This window comes from Sabethes cyaneus, chromosome 1 (assembly GCF_943734655.1).
Source record: "Sabethes cyaneus chromosome 1, idSabCyanKW18_F2, whole genome shotgun sequence".
NCBI classification, from domain to species: domain Eukaryota; kingdom Metazoa; phylum Arthropoda; class Insecta; order Diptera; family Culicidae; genus Sabethes; species Sabethes cyaneus.
Genome location: NC_071353.1, coordinates 133,239,142 through 133,258,637, shown reverse-complemented (window position 1 = coordinate 133,258,637; position 19,496 = coordinate 133,239,142). Strand labels below are relative to the sequence as shown.

The following is a 19,496-nucleotide window of genomic DNA, read 5'->3' as shown; positions in this document are numbered from 1 at the left end:
CCTTAAGATCCGTTATTTCAATGAATATGCTAAGAAATTTTTCTTGCCTTCTCGTAAATAACTCTTTGCACGTACAATTTACTGCTTGGTTCATGAAATATGAATTGTTAAATTAAGTAGATATTCGGGAAACTCGAGTTTTTCGATCATAACACAGGAACAACAAGAAAAGAATTTTCATGTGACTCAACATAATTTTCTGACTTTTCTTTGAAAATTTCCATTACCACTTAACTTAAAATTGGACTTCAACTTTAAGATGAACAAATGGTCGATTTTAAACTGGACTTGAAAAGGGATTTGAAATCGGACTTGAAGATGAACTTGAAAGGATTTAAAATTGGACATGAAAGGGGACTTGAATATAAGCTTTAATGTATAACTGCAGCTGAAATAGAACTTGAAACTGGAACCATTTTTACGTAAGTAATTAATTTACTCATCGCAAAAACAGTGACAGATTAAATTCAAACTTGCGAACTGCTGTAATGTAAATAAGTTTTTTTTTTGTTTTACACTAAATTTTACGGAGAAGGTGGGGCACGTACCCCAGCCTGGGCACGCCAGTGCTTGCAGTGTTAGGTTACAATCACTACATTGCAGTAAGAAAATTTCTATTGAACAACTAAAAGTGCAACTAACTAAGTACAAGAAACACACAACTGAAGGTGCTCAAACCCGCAAACCAAAAACGGTGCCAAAAGAGCACAACACACCCATCCAGAATTACCTGAATCCGTTTAATGCAACCTGCAAGGTACTCTCAAAACACCCCCCTTAGAGGAGAGAAAAAAACACTAGTGGCGTTGGCTCTCTAAGTCTTATGTCTCGGATTTTTTCGTCTGTTGGTCTTCCCGGCTGACAGCACCCGGCTGACTGTTGCTGGGACTGTTGATACTACTACTACTGTCGCGGGTCAGTCTGCTGTTGCCGTGGCTGTTGCTACTGCTATTGCTGTTGCTGCTGCTGAGCACTTTCTTGTCGCCCGTTGATCGTCGTCGGTGGTCCTGTTTGGTCGGCGTTAGCTTTGACGATCGGTCCGTTTCGTCCAGCTCGTAGGCCAGCGACTTCTGGACCTCGATTCCGGGCCCCAGCTTCAGGCTGAGGTCGTGCAGTTGCTGTTGGTGAACGTGATTGTCATCGCTGTTACGGTCATCTGTCAGTGCGGTCGGTACGGGTGGGGATAGGAACAGGGATACAGAGTTAGTGCTTGGAAGCGAGCCGGAACTGATGGTGTAGGCCACTTTGGACCGCGGATCGGGTTGGCTGGAATGGGAGTGCGAAATCGGGTTCTTCGATTCTTTCTTACCGGACATTTTGACGCTCATGGATCGATAGATGTCGTAAGAGGGTGGAAACTGGGATTCGTTTTCGTCGATGTAGGGTGAATGCAGCGAACCACCGAAGGAAGTGGTAATCGATTGGGAGTGGGTAACGGAGTCAACGGGACCATGCGGTAGACCGTACAGTGGCGGCAGGTAGCTGTTGCTCTTCAGCGGCCGGAATGGTGGAGGGTAGGGATCATTTGGGATGGTGTGTTGGGAGATGACCTGTTTCTCGTACTTCATCGGTCCGGTTCCCGGATGGTAACTGTTGTAGCTGTGTCCCGTCCCGGTCGGTATTTTCTGTTTCAAAATTTCCCTCAGCACGTCCGATGCTTCTACGACACTGGTCTTACCCGACTTCGTTATGTAGTGCGATGCCGTTGGGTACGCTAAAGAAAGACAGTGAAAGATATTGTTAAAAGCATCGATAGTAGCACCTTTTGGATTGGCTAAAGTGGCACATTTTTCGTACTTATCGGGGATTGCATTGAGGCTTTTATAGCTTTGCACACAGAGAAAAGTGAAAAAAGGCAACAATTAGAAAAAAGAGATTATTATAAAGATGAGTAATATTTGCTAGTTAAAAAGTTGCATATTATTGTGTCACTTGACTTTTAAACATTACTAGGGTAGATGCTCCAGTACCAGTAGTGGTGAAAACTCGAACTATTCCATTATTTTTGCAGATTTTGGTACAAGTTTGATATTTATCAAATGATACTGGTCTTGGTAGTTCGAAACTTATAAAACTTGTCTCAAAATCTGCAAAAATAACGGAATAATTCGAATTTCCAGCACTACTGGTACTACCACAACTGCTGGAGCATCTACCCTACGTGATTCCCTACTGTTAACCTTCTAACGGGTAAGACCGTCTGTAGGCGCCCTTCGATTTTGCAGCTCCAAAGCCACATATGTAATTTGTTTTGAATTGACAATATGAAAAATTTGTTCAGAACAGATTTCTTGACATTTGATATTAATATCACAACATTTTGACCATGCATTCAAAAGCTATCATCTACAGGGCGTTCAATAAGTTCGAATACAACTTCTCATCGTTGTGTAAGTGCGTATCATGTGCATTCTGTGTATTGGTGTCAACTTTAGCCTTATATATAGGCTAACCGACGCGCAAGATGTCGACTTGATGTCATTTGTTACTTGTTTACCGCGCGCGATGAAGGAGTACCGCAACGTCGTAGTAAAGTTGTTTGCGAGAGGTGAGCGACCCGGCCACATATTTCGGCAGTTGAAATCCCACGGAGTGAAGCGGAGTTTCATCTATAATACCATCCGTTGGTACCGGGAGATGAACTCGGCCAAGGACCGTGCTAGATCCGGGCGGCCGCGTTCGGCGAGGACGCCAGCAGCCTTCAAGGTGGCGAGGGAGCGGGTTCGTCGAAAAATGAACCGCTCGATCCGGAAGAGCGCTGTTGGCCTGGATGTGCCGGCCGGGCGTGACTGCCCGCACCATCTTGACGAAGGACCTGGGATGCAAGCCGTACAATAAACGTAAGGTTTAAGGGGCTACAACGAAGAAGAGGCTGGATAGAGCAAAGCTGATACTCTCGCGGTACGTTGGTCAGGAGTTCTTGTTTTCTGATGAGAAACTCTTCATCTTGCAACAGCCGCACAATGTCCAAAATGATCGACTGTGGGCGCCGACGTTGGCCAGCATTCCCCCGTCCCACATAAACATCCCGCGGTTCCAGAGCGCTGCGTCGGTGATGGTTTGGGGGGCTGAATCCAAGCGTGAGAAACTTCCACCGGTGTTTATCGAGAAAAACGTGAAAATCAACGCCGCGTAGTATAAGACCGAGGTTCTGGAGAAGGTTGTGGCCGTTACGTCTTTCAATGGGACGGTGCACCGACCCACACGGCGGATATCGTCCAAGTGTGGTGTCGGGAGATTTTGACTGATTTTCTCGATAAGACTTTGTGGCCAACCAGCTCTCCGAATCTTATTCCCCTGGACTTTTATGTATGGTCATACATGCTGGTCAAGCAGAGCGAACATAAAGTGAGCACTATGGACCAATTTAGGAAGCTCAAGAAGCATTCTAAGATCTGGGACGAGAACCCATGGACCAGGTGCATGCCACGTGTGATTCTTTTGAGAAACGTCTCAAGCTCGTCATAAAGCACAAAGGGAGGTGCTTCCACAAAATCCCCCCCCCCCCCCCCCGTGATTATCGCTGCCTCAAAAAAGTTAGACAGCTTTTAAGTTCCTGGACCGGGTGGATTCCCTGCTGTTGTTTTTTGTTGCTGTGCTAGTTTTTTTGCTGAGCCATTAACCGCCATTTTCAACTGATCATTCGAGCGGGGAGAATTGCCTGCGAGCTGGAAGCTATCATACATGCTTCTCGTGTATACAAGTGGTGATCGTCGTGACGTCAGGAATTACCGTGGAATTACTAGGCTTTCCGTCGCTTCGAAACTGTTCGACATTATCGTTAGCGAGCGAATTCTAAAAGGCACGAAATCTTGTTTCTCTTCTGACCAGCATGGTTTCGTTCCCGGTAAATCCGTAACTACGAACTTGTTACGAACTTGTCCCGCAAGGGAGCAATCTGGGACCACTCCACTCTTTTTCGTCATTTTCTTCAACGATGTTGGATTCTCGCTAGATTCGCTAGACATCGAACCGAATTCTACTACATGACAATGCTCGGTTGCATGTTGCTAAATCGTGATCAAGAATTTGGAAAATGCTCAAGTAGGATATTTCAGCATACCAGCCCGATCCTCCTAGATTCCGCTTTCAGTTTGGCGTAAATTGCCTACGCCGCCGTCGCAGAGTTTCTGGCTATGATATGAAAGTCAACTGCAAAGCATTGGAGTTGGTCACTCTTGGGGACAATCGTGCCCATCGTTTTGATGCCCTTATGTGTCCATGTCTGCCGGTCCGGCAGAACAAAGGGATGAAATCAGAGATGTCCACTGCTGACGGTTACCCGCCATGGCTTTTAACTGTCGCCAGCACAGGTTTTCGTCTACAGCCCGGATGTCGTTGGCTAAGCTCCGTCGCCATGAGCCTCTGGGTCTGCCTCTTCTACGCTGTCCTTGTGTATTCCAGTCGAGTGCTTCTCTGCAGACCTCGTTCGCTCCTTTCCGCAAGGTGTGTCCGATCTACTTCCACTTACGTTCACGAATTTCTGTGGCTATCGGCCGTTGATGACACCGACCATGGAGTTCCTCATTGGATATCCAATTATCAGGCCACCAGGCACGAATAATATATCGCAGGCACCGGTTAATGAGTACCTGCAGTTTTCGCGTTGTCTCCGCTGAGACGCACCACGTTTCGCAGACATACAGCAGGACGGATTTAACGTTTGGATTAAAGATTCGGGTTTTCGTACGTAGAGTGATCTGGTTTGAGCCCCAAATGTTTTGCAGATCTGCAAAGGCATTCCTGGCCTTCCTGATCCGTGTGGCTCCGATGGTACCACCATCGGGCGTTGTTTGGCTACCAAGATATTGAAAGGCGTCTACCTGCTCAACTTGTTGTCCCGCTACTGTGAAGGTGGTGGAATTGTCAGTGTTCACTACCATAGACTTAGTTTTCGCTACATTGACTGTAAGACCTGCTGCCTGGGAGCTATCGGAGAGGTCATCTAACTTGCTCTGCATATCGTTTCGGCGTTGTGCGAGCAAGACAATGTCGTCGGCTAGGTCGAGGTCATTTAGCTGCTCCATCGTTAGAGGATTCCAAGGCAATCCTCGATTTGGTCTACTGTCAATTGCTCCCACTAATATCTCATCCATAACAATGAGAAACAGAAGCGGTGATAAAATCCATCCCTGTCTCACGCCGGCAGTAACCCTTATGGGGTCGGACAAGACGCCGTCGTGCAAAACCTTGCACGAGAACGCCTTGTACTGAGCCTCGATGACGCTCAAGTGCGCCGCAGATGTTTTCGTGGTGGAGTCGGTCGAACACCTTTTCGAAGTCAATGAACACCAGCAGAAGAGAGTCCTGGAATTCGTTGATCTGCTCCAATATAATTTCTCGGCGGTTTCTCCTTGTTCGGCTAGGAAGTTAGTCCAGGCCAGGGCTTCGACCGATCCTTTTTTTCTACTGCAGTCACACCAACGCGCATTCCAGTTCACACCGTCCGTTTAGAGGTGGAATACGAACGCTAACACAACTGGCAGTTTGCTCAGTTAAACGCCGATGGCACGCAGCAGAACGAACGCGTTCTAGAGCTTTTGTTCGATCAAGTTGCCTTTACCGTTTGGAGCAGCGAATGACTGCAAAACAGTCAAATGACTGGTAATCACCACGCTAACGAAAAGCAACCGCACAATCGTATGATTCAATACTACAAAAAAACAACCACCACATGTGCATGGAAGAAGTCGGTCGGACTCCGTTCAACACAAACGAATATTTTGCTTGTGTCGGACCGACGTCCGGGTGACAAACTATTACTGTGAGCAGCCGATTTGGAGACAAAAAGAGAAACGAAAAAATACGTCACCGTATGCTGCCAGTTAGTTTGCAGTTTATATTCTCAAAGCGCAAAGCAAAACGGGAGATCGACTGTTTGCTTTTGCTGAGATGCCGCATGAATTGTAAGACGGCAGCAGCGCAAGCGGCAGATTGACTGGATTCAAAAAACAGTCAAATGATCGTTCAAAAAGCGGAGTTTGAATGCGGAAAGTTCGCATTCACGGCAGTCACATTCAACTTGCGATCCCTTTTCAAGCCCTGGTCCAGGCTCTCTTGTCCCGCCTACATGCCTCTCCAGTTCGCCGTATCGTTGACGAGCAGCTGTCTTAGCCGATCTGATCCGCGCTCGCTCTATGACGACTTTCACCTCTCTCCGCTCGTCGATCTTCCTCCAAGTTTCATCCGAGATCCACTCCCTCCGCCTGCTGCGCGCTTTGCCGAGGGTTTCATCACTGCTCGATCTGAAGGCGTTCTTGATGCCGGTCCATTGCTCTTCGACAGTTCCACCAGGTGGCAACTCCGAGGCTCGAGATTCAAGTTGTTCGGAAAAGGCCCTTTTCACCTTAGGATTCTCCAATCGGCGGACGTCGTAGTGGCACCCAACTTTCTCCTCCCGTCGATGGACACGTGCGACGCGCAGACGTATCTCAGCGATAAAGAGATGATGGTCGGATGTAATATCAGCGCTGCGTTTGTTGCGTACATCAAGAAGGCTCCTTCGCCATTTCCGGCTGATGCAGATGTGGTCGATTTGGTTTTCTGTTCGGCCGTCGCGGGAAACCCAAATGACTTTATGTACTGGTATATGGGGGAAGAGCGATCCACCAATGACCATGTTGTTATTACCACAGAATTCTGTAAACAGGTCCCCGTTTTCGCTAGTCTCTCCTAGGCCATGGTGTCCCATGACGCGTTCAAGGTCCGCGTTGTTTAAGCCAATCTTCGCGTTGAAGTCGCCCATGTGGGTTTGGATGTCCCCCTTTGGGATTTTATCAACCACGCTGTTCAGCTGGCTGTAAAAACTCTTTTTCTCCTGCAGGTCGGCAGCATCTGTTGGCGCATAGCTTTGGATTGCTGTAAGGTTCCTAACCCGTGTTCTAAATCTGGCAACGATAATTCGCTCATTTATCGGTTCCCACTTCATCAAGGCCGCATGTGCCCCTGGGCTCAGTAAGAATCCAACTCCTCTTTCTCGAGTAGCCTTTTCCCCTCGTATTCCAGAGTAGAGCAAGACTTGCCCGGATGATGTCCTGTGTTCGCCAGTACCCGGCCAGCGGACCTCGCTCAGCCCCAGGATTTCAAGCTTCAGGCGGCGAGATTTCCTTACAAGTTGAGCCAGCTTGCCCTACTGAGCAAGGGTCAGTATATTCCATGTTCCGATTCGTGTCCGTGTTTTCATGCTAAAGGTCGTTGCCAATAATCCAGAGAGATTTCTTCTTTTATTTTCGGTAACTTTTTTGTGTTCCGGTACAGTAGGCTGTTAACCTAAGGTCCTTATCCCGCTGATGGGTCTGCTAGCTTAATGTGGGCGGGAGCCACTGTGCCCCCTTTCCTGTTAGCATACGACAACCGAAGTTGCGTACTCCAGCCGGCACCTCGTGGAGGTAGGAACAGGAGTTAATGAACAGAGGTTATGGAATGCACATGTTCACCCTTGAAACCCGCTCGTTGGTTTTTCCGGAAAACCATGTTCGTGCATACCTTCCGTCCATTGCTCCGGTAGCTTTTTCTCCTCCCAAATATTGGGACATAAAGTATTCCATTTTGCAAATTCATCACACATAAAATAGTCTAACATCGCTCATTCACGTATTACAATTGTTACTTACAGCTTTCTTCAGGAAAATTTTGTAATTATTGAATATTCTTTTATATAGAATAGAATAAATTATCTTGAGCAAAACTAAAAACCATCTCCTTGTCAGAATAACCCCAGATTTTTATAAGCAAAAAATAAATTTACAGTGCTTGAACATGATTGCATGACTTTGAAATGAATGAATGAACGAAAGAATGAATGAAATGTCGAAAACAAATTGTTTTCCCGATGACGATAATAAAACGTTTCGCCGAGGACGTTTGCAGTAAACTATCAATTGAGCTGTATTGAATGAAACCATATTGCTTGAGGTAGCATTTTTCCTGCACGCAGACGTAGCTCTACTGGTTCGGAACGCCCGCGAGGGCGTGGCTGTGATGCACGGCCGATTTGTTTAACCGTTCTGCAGCGCAGAATATCTACGCGGCGCTGATCAGTACCTGCAAGCTGCAACCCGCGCGGTCAACCGAATGCTATAAACCGGCTGGCTACTGATGACAAAGTGCAACGCAGCGGATTTATGGCGATGGTCACCTGTTGTTGCGGTTGTTATGCACCATTTGGAAACGATATTTAAATTATTATAATCGTCAGTAATGGAAGCGATTATCGTTTCCGGTTGCTTTTCGATTACCTACCGACATGTACGCCGGTTGGCGGGCCATCGAAAGCACCATTATCAAGTTTCAAAAATTATGCAAGTGCCAAACTGTGCAATGTCAGAATTATAATTAATTTGGTTTTATGCTGTGGATGGTAATTAAATTAAAAGCTGCAGAAAAAACGAAACTTTCTGTTAATTGATCGCAAAATTCAACTGCGAGTTTTTTGCAGAAAAACGAAAAACGTACGATTGAATCAAGTTTTGCATCAAATAATGCATGCAGAATATTAAACGCTCGGCAGGATGGGGGTGGCTCATTTAAATTTGCAATCTCTTCATCCCAACCGAGCAGAGGTGACTGTATAGAGGATTTTGAACCTGATAGATATGAGCGATAAAATGACATCGATGTCACTTTCGACATGGTGCGATTGACATGGTTTTAATTACTCTCGTTAGGGCAGCGACCGGTGGCGCGGTTGACTCTCGATCGCGTGCTGAGCCCCAAGGTCAACGGACAGTTTCGCGTGATTTATTGCAGCCATTATTTGCCATCCAGTGTAGTGTAGTGAGTGCTGCTGTGCCCGAAAATATAATTACAAGGCGCAGCACAAATTGCTCCGTCTGGCGAGATTGTGACGATGAATGTGTGTGCATTTCTGAATAGAAAATTAATCGAAGCTGATGGTAGCTTTTCACATAACTGATGGCTGGGGTTTTAAAAATGGTTGATGGAAATGCTTTGTCTTGCCTTTTCATGAAATTTCATGGAAGTTGTAGAAATTATATAAATTTTTGACAGGCAATTACTGGTAATACTAGAAGGAACAAGTAATGTAATGGAGACGCATGATATTTTGTTTTCACTCGCAATGAAACCGATATTTCTGGTAAAGGAATGCATTTACCATATTACTAGCAGTCTTTGTTATTGGTAAACTGATACTGCACTTCCATTGGAAGCAAAAGAAAAACTACAAAGTGCCTTCAAATTACTACAAAGATCAAACCAATAAATTCTAACCGGCGCAGTTGAAAGCTTATATGTGCAACATAAATTGGCTCTGATTTAGATTTGATGAAATTTTAAACAGTCAGAGATCAAAACAGGCAAAAGAGCATCGTATCACTCGACCAGGAGCAGTGGAATGCTGAAAGTAAATGTACTAATGCAATTCTTACCAACGGATTCGATGTCGGTACCGTAGGATGTCAGCGGAGATTTGTAGTAAGAGGACGGTTTCGGCGGTAGGTAGGCAGCGGCTGAGGGAACGCTGTGCACATCATGACCATAGCTTCCGGGAGTTTCGTAGCTGGTGAAACCTGTCGATGAAATAGATAATACTTTTGTGACTGCTTTACGGCGTTTTGTGGCGTAAAAATGTTAGTCCGATTCGTTAGTTAGTTCCGATTTCAAACAGCATCTGAATTTCAGGCTGCTAAAAGCAGTTTTGTAAAACACTGAGGATCAGTCATCGAACATCAAACAAACTTTAAAATTGAATGTAGTCCATCGAGCTACTACGATTCTGCCATAGGAAACAAAACCGGCTCGTAGAATTCACCTAACAATTATCTCATCCGCACGCACGGTGCCTATCTACGAAAAACCAGTCGCTAACGAGTGATAGCACGATCCGAAGAGCACTTATCGAACGGATATGTACATACTTTCACTTGCTGGGCCAGTGTGGTGGCCAGACGACGACGACGAGCCGGACGATGACGAGGAAGCAGATGAGACTAGACCGGCCGCACCGGACGACAGCGAGCCACTCAGCTTGGCGAACGGGTGTATGTTGGAGTGGGCCGACGACGGGACCAGCTGGGCCGATGTGGTAATTTTCTTGCCCACATCCGAGACGGCATCGCCACCGACGGCGATCACCTTGCCAAGGCCGCTAACCGCGTAGCCGGAGCCCTTGATGAGTTGACCCTTCAGGATGGTGATGCCACCGGTGATGGCCTTCACCGCCTGGAACAGCGTGTTCAGGATGGACTTCTTTAGGCCCCAGCCGTCGAATTTGGCCTCCTCCTGCAATCGAGAGGGAACAAATGAGCAATTGAAAATTTATTAGATGAATGGATGAATTGAAATTTAGTATTTAGATTGCTTTGTCTTGTGGAATTGTCTTAGATAATTGGTAGCATACTGGTTACTATTTAATTTATCTTTCCAAACAGATAACTTTTCATTGTTAGAATATTTTACTCAACTTGGAGCTTGACCTCCTTTATATATGGCTGACGCAAAAAGACCACTGCTATGACTGCTGGTTCGATCTACCAGTTTTTTTCAGCCTGAATTCGTACATATGATGAATGTTTTATTAAATTCTCTATCGTACCTCTGGGTCAGCCAGGAGAGAGTGAATGCAACAGTAAGAATACAAAAATCTTTTTGCTCAAACGATAATCATAAAGACATGCTTCATGGAGTTGTTATCATTTTCTACAGTGTTAGGGTTTAACATTACTTGCGTTGCTATCAAGGAAAAGCACATGATATGAAATGGCATAAGATGCGAACAACTATGGCATCCAGAGAACAGTTCAGGTTACCGGAATTATTCCAAGCGACAAAGCGCACAAGATTAAAACATATTTGATATGTGAGTGAAATGCTTTCCCCACATGGAAAAGATAGATTAAGGGGGTGTAAAAGTACGATGGGGGAAAAGTGCGATTCAATGATTTATCGGTGCAGATTCCGTGTAAATTGACACCATTGGCATGAATGGGTGACTACTTTGACAGCTTGAATCTAACGTAAACTTTGGTTGCTTACGAAGCTTAGTTGCTGAGTTATGTGCAAATGTTATTTTAGGGCAGTTTTGATGTAATTTTCCGTTATACGGCAAATACGCTATCAACAGGATCATATAACTTGTTGAAAATTTGTAGTAGCGTTTACATCACGAACATATCTGTTTTGAAAATAGAGTGAAAAGAATTTAAAAAATATATTCCATTCCAATTATGCCCCGGCCTACTCTAAATATCTGCTGCTGAGACCTGAAATTTTTCACTACTTAGCTTCCAATGGTTTTAATTTCGATCAGGGGCTTGAATTGAAGTATTTCAGTCAACTAATTCCATATGTCCGTAATTGCAGATGAGCGGATATTGGATACCGATACATATTTGTTGCTATGCACGAACCTGAGACAAACCTGTCAACTTGGCAATTACATTGAAAACCACGACTGTGCGAGATACCTTTCGGCTTCCTTCGATCATAAAACATAAGCATAAGCATAAGCATAGGATACCGCCCGTGTGCTGCTACTCCGTTATTGACCAGGAACGATGAAAATTGCAAAATAATGGCTGGAAAAAGCATACATGGGACAGCACGCTATTGCTCATTGTGCAACCTTATCAGGTCCCTGCATGCTGATCAATACCGACGCCGGCCACGTCCGAATGCGGGTCCTGGTGGGATGGGAAGGAATGTTAGTCCAATACTTGTTGCTAATAACAACCAGGGAATCCTCTGCATCTTCACAAGTATTTCGGGAAAGGAATTGTTGTTAGTAGATGGGGGGAGTTAGATGGATAATGTAAGTATGTAAGCACTAGTTATATGATACCAAGGGGTTTCCAACAGCAATGAATACTACGCACCTTTGAAAAAAGTTACTTTTGATTACTTTACTGATTAACTCTGATTACCAGTAATCAATCTCTTGTGATTACTATAAATCAATCACGATTACCAATGATTACTTAAGATTATCATTGATTACTCTACTGATTACCGTTGATTACCGAAAATGATTACAAAAGTAATCTCTGACTACTACGCACTTATACGCCTTACTGGAAACCCCTTGTATGAGACTAACCTGGATATTCGAAAATTTTCTTGTAAAGTCTGTAAGCAAAGCAAAGCCTAGGTGCTGCATTCCGTTATCGAAACTTGACCTTCTGTTTACGACAGACTTCGCAGCCAGCTGTTAGAGTACAGGACAATTGCAGGGCCAGTTGCTACGATCCTATTGATACTAACAGTCTCTCCCAGCCGGGATTCGAATATACGACGAATGGCTTATTAGGCAAGCGTCACACCTCGAGGCCAACTGGGAGGCTAAAGCCAGTAATTACAAAAATTAAGATATAAAAAATACCTTTTTAAAAAATTTAGTATAATGCCATTGGTGCTCATATACAACCATAATTTAATTTGTGTCGAAAAATATTATGCACATGAGAGATTTACGGCTCGAAAACTACGTAACAACTTGAACTTATTATATCTGAAAACAAAAATCAGGGATAATGAAACGAGCCAATATAGTCCCTAAGTTGATAAGCATTTCCTCTTACCAACGCTAATATGCAGAGATATAGCGCCCTACACGCTTGGGCTTCCTTCGATCATTAAACATGTTTAAACTCCTAATTACTTTATCAGGGAGCTGTTCAAAAGTTATCAAGTTTTTGATATTCGATAATCGTATGCATATTGGAAATTACGCGTGCGATGTTCCTAGGTAACCGATTTCACGACACCATTGACATATCCCGTTTATGACGCTTGAATATAAGTCCCGGTATGTAAACGCGTCATTGTTAAGTGTGCCCAGTGTTATTTCAAAATGAACTTCAATGTTTTGGACCGCCGTGTAAATGTAACGCGCGAGGCACTAAAGTAAACGATGCCAAATTGTTATACGAAACGATAGGGGATTAACCTGGATATTCGAAAATTTTCTTGTAAAGCCAATTATTAGGACATAGGGACTTAGGACATAAAATATGCATTTCTTAATAAATTTAATATATTGGTAATGGTACTCATAAACAGCCTTAATTTGTTAAATTAAATATATATTTTAAAAAATTAAAAAAAATGTGCATGTAGAGGTTTTTGGGACCAGGGAAGGTTCTTATGATGGTTAGAGACCACTCCACCCACTAAGAGGGGGGCCTCCCATACAAATGAAACACACATTTCTGCATAACTCGAGAACTAATCAAGCAAATGGAACCAAATTTGGCATGTGGGTGTTTTTGGTGACAAGAATTTTTTCTATGGTAAATTGAGACCCATCCCCTCTTTAGAAGGGGAATTATGACTCCTCTCCCCTTTAAGAAGGGGGGCTTCCATACAAATGAAACACAAATTTCCTCATAACTCGAAAACTCACCAAGCAAATGGAACCAAATTTGTCATGTGAAGGTTTTTGGGGCAAGAATTTTTTCAATGGTGTATTAGGACCCCTCCCCACTTTAGAAGAGGGGCTCCTATGTGGGAGTTTTTGGAGGCAATAATTTTTTCTATGATGACTATGGTACTTTTCACGAAAAGATTTTCCGTGAAATGGTTTTCCCGCGTAACGTTTTTCGCGAAATGATATTCCGCGTTATGGTCAACCGAGAAGTGGTGTTCCGTAATATGGTATGCGGTGAAATGTTATATAATCATGGCGAATATTCAAATGCTATCCGCTTTATTTTATCTGGCTAAGTAATTGGAGGGGGGGGATTGTTTTCTACTTTACTGTGAGGAAAATTTGTATATTAAACCACCCATGAACTCCTCAGAAACATGCAAAACTCGAGATTGAGACAAAGGTCATCTGAGATTCATGAGTTATGTACAACATAATTTAATTTGTCAGCTAGTCCTATTTAAAAAAAATTCTGTCTGTCTGCCTGTAAGTTCCTTATAAACTCGAAAACTACTGAACTGATCAGCGCAAAAATTTGTACGATGGGTCTTTTAGGGGCCGGGGAAGGTTCTTAACAAGGTTTGGGGCACGGCAAGGTTTGGGATAGCCCGCCATTCCAAAAAATCGAAAAATGCGACGTGTGGCGACATGATTTTTCATGCTCGACTACAGTTTCTTTAAGGACGCTATAGCAAGTAACGATTGGCACAATCTTCTCGCACACTGTTCTACTGCGAGGCTGTCCTACGATTTTGGCAATACGATCAACCTGCTGATCCACGAGCATGTTACAGTTGAAAAACTGCTGTTCTGCAAGTCGTATAATACACATTGATATGGGAGGTCCATAAAGTATAACGAAAACTGGTAAGATTTCAAATTCATTGCGTCGAAAGAACAAAACTGAGTGTATTTTTAATGGGAAATGAATAAAACACTACTGAGCTTTCATTGTTGAGCAACTAAGCATTCCACTATCAGTGAAGAAAACAAATATTGCCGCGGTGGCTTCCTATTTTTCCTACGCTAGCTGCTTACAATCTATTTCTGAGATTACTTGTAGCTCAGTAACGGGGGGAGGGGGGGAGGAGATGTAGCGCTCTATTAAAAAAATCTGAACCCGGATTTTACGGTCCGCATAGCGATGATCTAGTTTATCAGTCTGTTTAAAGTCAACAAAACGCTCACGGTCGCCTCGCGGTCAGGGAAGGTCCAGTCCTTTTGACTCAACTTTGATTCATTTGACAGTACCGTCTCAGCCGAGCAAAATTTGACAAAATTATATATGGAACATTTGTGGAACTAATCATTATCTACAATTTCGCTGAATAAAGTTTTGCTATATCTTTAGTATTTACGGTGATGCAACGTTGCTGCCTCATCAATAGGTCAGTGAACGTTCACTCAGCTACATATGAGCTACCAGCATTGTAGCAACGTAAATACAAAAGATACAGAAATTTTTTAGATAATAACTAATTTTACTAGTTTATAACTTTGTCGAATTTGGCTAGGCTGAGAAAGTACTGTCAAATAAATCAAAATTGACTCAAAGTGATCGAACCATCCCTCCTTTTAACCTATCAATAAGAATTGAAATAATGTTTGTTCAATAACATCCCATACACGGGGAAGGTAAGAAACCACCTAGTGGTGAAGCAAACAACTGGCTAGGGTTAACTTAAATTCCGGTCAACACATTGAGAATAACGAGCGGGTTTTCCTGCTCACTGCATTAAGAAGACCTACTGAACGGTTGATTTATCCTGATTTTCGAGTTACATATACATGCTACAGTTATTCATATAAGAACACGTTCAATATGACCCGTCGTTAGACTTCAACAATCTCTTCTATCGTGATGAGCCCTTTTCTTTGAGTGATTATTTTCCTACAATAGGTAGTGTTGTTCCACCAATTTTCGTAGCTTTCTGAATGCAAGGTTTATTTGTTTCACATTTATTTTTTGATGTGTAAATACAGACTCATGGTCGCTGAACATGAATGGTTGTTACTAATTTGAACTAAATAACAAGATCCAATAATTATGAATTCGCTACAGGCTTTAAAAAGAATTAAACTTTTCTTGAAATCATTAAAGTATTAGAACAAAGTTAAACATACTCATAATTTTAGTTTATGTGGCAGTGAACCGCTTGTGAATGATACCACACGTCTTTCCTTCCCGTATTTGAGGTGATAATACGCGTTCAACTATATCTGGAATCACGCTACCAGATTTATTCTCCGATTCGACTTTAATTAGAATAGCAGCAATTATGCGAATCGTAGAATAGACAGTCTCCGCATAGAAGAAACCACCAACGATTACTATCGCTATTTAACCAGTGAAGCATGAACACTTTTCATTTCCACAATCGTGCAATCAGCAGTAGCAGCAGCACGTAACTATGCACGATGGAAGCGCCAATAATTTAATCTTCCACATCCACTTATCGTGTTGTCGAACGGCAAGAGCAGCACTTAACCGTAGTCAAAGAATTCCGTTGAAAAACCGCAGACACACATATCCTTGCTCTGCTGGTGCCTTGCGGGTAGGTACTATGTTCCTACGTTTCGGTTTGCTAAAATGTCGAACGATGAAGTAACGTTTTTTTTGCGTTTCTACCCTGTTGGGGCGAAAAATCCTTTCCTGTGTTGAATCGTTTGTACCTACTCACTTTCTGTTTCCTTGCGCTTGATTCGGATAATCCCTTTTCATGTTTTCCATACGAGACTAACGACTGATTTCGTTGGATTGGATGATGGCTGCTAGAAGTTAGCTTGCTGGACTGTGTAACCTTTAAGTTTGAGTGGAAAAGGATGATCAAGTTATCCCCAATGGCTGCTGGAATTCCCGCATCGAAGTTGAAGTAGTGCGGTTCGACAGTGCAATAATGGATTTGCCGAAAGTAGAAAAACTAAAGTTCACAGATATTACGGCATACCTTGAGATGAAACTAAAAAATTGAATCTGGTTTAAAGTTTTTAAAATGTTGAAGCTATCTAGTTAGATAATTAGTAATAATTTGGATTTTATTCTTCTCTTTCCATGGTTTTAATGGCCAAAAATGGTCATAAAACCACAATAAGAGAGCAATTAAAATCAAATTGTCACTGGGGTGAATCAAATATAAATTCTTTTCGTTATTTGTTCAACACAGTATTCTCATCTAAGTATAATTAAGTACCTAACTGCAGTATGGCTCTAACAGTGTGTAAAATGAAATTGTTTATGAGTTTTGCGCTACTGGACCTGGTTCGCCATAACCCATATGATAGTGCATTGCAAGTGAGATTGTATGATAGTAGGTCCTATCCCTGGATGGAGCAAACGTGGCAATAATTTAATGAGAATTTTTCACCGCAGGCTTGCTGTAGTAAGTTGCATTTCACCCGACAGCTGGCAGGACTTGACCAGCAATCATTTGGTCAGCATGTATGTAATTTGGAAAGTTGAGAAGAGAAAAAAAACACGGCAAACGTTCAGTGCAACTTACGTGAGGTTTTTCATGAGTTTCGTGCTTGCCGCTAGACGACGACGCCGACGCCGACGACGCGCCGGAAGCGTGCATGGCTACAGCGGAAGATGCGGACCCACTGCTGCTGGCCGCCAGGGAGGCCGACGCATGTCCGATGCCCGATAGTAGTGTCTGAAAGAGGGTGCAACGAACGAACGAACGGTGGGTGGGTGGGTGTTTGGTTTTGTGTGTCATATTGTGAAAAGGTGCATTCTCGGGTGCTCATACGTGAATATGGTGATGATGATTATGATAGTTGGTGCCAGATGGAAGAGAGGTAAAAATCTGGTTTCATAATGCTTACGCTTTTGAGACCGGACACGAGATTCAGACCGGACCGTTTGATTCTACCCAAGTCGGCACGATCTATGGTGTCCGGCGAGTCGGGCTGTGCTGCTGAGTCTGACAAGGTAGCAGCCGGTTTGGAATGCACCAGCAACGGTAGCAAAGCCAGCAGGATCAGAAGTATCTGGAAGAAAATCGATATAAATCTAATTAATTATGATAAATATATTATTGGTTGCAACATAAATTTTCAATAACCTTCTTAACGAAACGATTGTACAATGCCGGCATATGTTGATTCATTATTGATTATTCATGCGAGACCTTGTGAAAATTGGTTCCGGTTTTCATCCTATCTCGGTTATGCACTAAACCTCATTCGTACTAATGCTAAATGTAAAACCAACCTTTCACAGATAAATTTCAGAAATTCATGTGCACTCCAGCTGAAGATTTTCATTTGGAAGTGTAAAATTAATTTCCTTTATTATTTTATACTATCGTATAAGTTGCTTGCTTATGCATGTAGTCACACTAATTAGCTTTGCTATTCATACGGTTCACACGGCTTTCGAAAGAAAGTCGAGATTTTACCAGAGAATTAATGGTATTGCAAGGGGAAAATTATGATGCCTGCTAAGAATCGGAGCTAATTTACTTGTAACTGCTATCTCTGCCGCGGCATGCCGTACAGTTTACTAGCGGTTCTTATGCATGACCCACAGAGTGATTCAAGCTAACTTTGTACGGCTTCTTTAACCTCATCACTTGGATGGTAAATGGTTGAATAATGCGCTCCAGAACCTCGCAGTCTATTTTATACAAGCAGCTATAAAATAGATTCCACGGAGGTCCACAACCTCTTATTCAGCAACTCCTATCCCTACCTCCTCGTGGTACCATCCGGGATACGTTCCTTAGTCGAAATCGGACAACCAGTGGAAACTAGGATCGTATGCGGACAGGTAAGGAGGTCGAGGGATAAATGCTGGAGGGGGTTCTATAAATTCTCTGCCGCAACGGAGCCTGTGGAGTACCAGGGCGCCCTGCACAGTAATTTACCCTTGCTGCATCAAGCCGGTCACTGATGTAGTGGACCATTTCTTACCGAGTATGCTCTCTCTGCCGAAAAATATAGAAACGAAGGAGGTGGAGAGGGGAATAGGAGAGAAACACTTATCCCTGTTCCTCGTTTATCCTCAACTCGCCGACTCGTAGTAACCCAGCAAACATTTTGGTCTGTATAACTTAATTCTAAATGAGATAAACGTCAGCATATAAGGTCTATCAAATCATATATCATGCGCAGAAACGGCATATACATGCAAAAGTGGAGGCGATATACATGATTTAGTTCTTCAGAATAATTGAAATGCCGACAAAACAAAACAGTTTATACGACTGAGCCGATTGACTGGATTGCATTTCGACACAGTTACGATAATATTTCTGCTTTACCCTTCGCCTTTCCACCATGTAGTAAATGGCAAGTGTCAAAAATTGCATACAGAGCAGGCTATTTATAGCCAAATATTCGCCCTGAGACAAAAAAGTAAAAGCTTTGCTGAAAGCTTTCTTTCATAAGCTTCCAGATATTACCGACCTGTCACAATACTTAACTTTTTGTCTATATCATTTAAAACAAGCTGTACTCATCTGGTTTAGAACCAACAACCACCCGTACCGCAGTAGTTGTTCATTACCTTTAAACTACTGGTACATCAGTACCTCAATGATATTTTTGCACATCTTAAACCGAAGTCATCGTACATGTAAGCAATGAGATCTTATCTGATGCATTGAACATGTAAGTACGGATTTGATTTATTCTCATCCGACATACGAGTTTGTGTCAATTGTGACTGAATTACAGTGTTGTAAATAAGTTTGCATTTGATCGTTAATATCATTAAAATTAAATTAAAATGCTGACTTCATGGAATGATATGCAGTACCTTTGTTAGCATTCAGTGGTACAGATTGTTCTAAATATAAATTAGAATACGTTATATGCATATTCATATTTGATTACATGGAGATAATATTATTAAAGCTCAAGTACAAAAATGTCTGTTATTTCAGAAGCTCTTAAAAAGAAATTAAAAGTTATTTAAAATAGAATGCTGAACATTTAGATGCTATAGGACAGCTCAAAATTGCTTACAACAATAAGCATCAACCATTATTTTTTACTGTACCAGTTTAATGCTGAATGTCTTTTTCGAATTCTACATGCACTCTCCAGCATTGGACAAAAGGTAGGAGTCAAAACGACTACTTGTTAAGTGTAGCTGCCAATACCCCCT

At 42.8% G+C, this 19,496-nt stretch overlaps 1 protein-coding gene across 1 annotated transcript; it reads right to left on the bottom strand.

Moving 5' to 3' along the window:
- Positions 1–821: 821 nt before the first annotated feature.
- LOC128746252 (serine-rich adhesin for platelets) lies at positions 822–17,493 on the bottom strand. The gene is made up of 6 exons (XM_053843301.1): positions 17,449–17,493; positions 17,210–17,374; positions 16,885–17,037; positions 9,879–10,242; positions 9,390–9,530; positions 822–1,714 (listed from the first exon to the last, which is right to left on the bottom strand). The coding sequence occupies exons 1-6, from the start codon at positions 17,491–17,493 to the stop codon at positions 822–824; spliced, it is 1,761 nt and encodes a 586-aa protein (XP_053699276.1).
- Positions 17,494–19,496: the final 2,003 nt, after the last annotated feature.

Bases quoted from the DNA above. Each gene is read 5' to 3' on its own strand.
- LOC128746252 (XM_053843301.1), bottom strand. From the start codon at position 17,493: ATGAATCAACATATGCCGGCATTGTACAATCGTTTCGTTAAGAAG. The intron at 10,243-16,884 runs GTAAGTTGCACT...TCTCGATTGCAG, and splicing joins AAACTCATGAAAAACCTCAC to GAGGAGGCCAAATTCGACGG. The intron at 9,531-9,878 runs GTATGTACATAT...TTTCATCGACAG, and splicing joins CACTGGCCCAGCAAGTGAAA to GTTTCACCAGCTACGAAACT.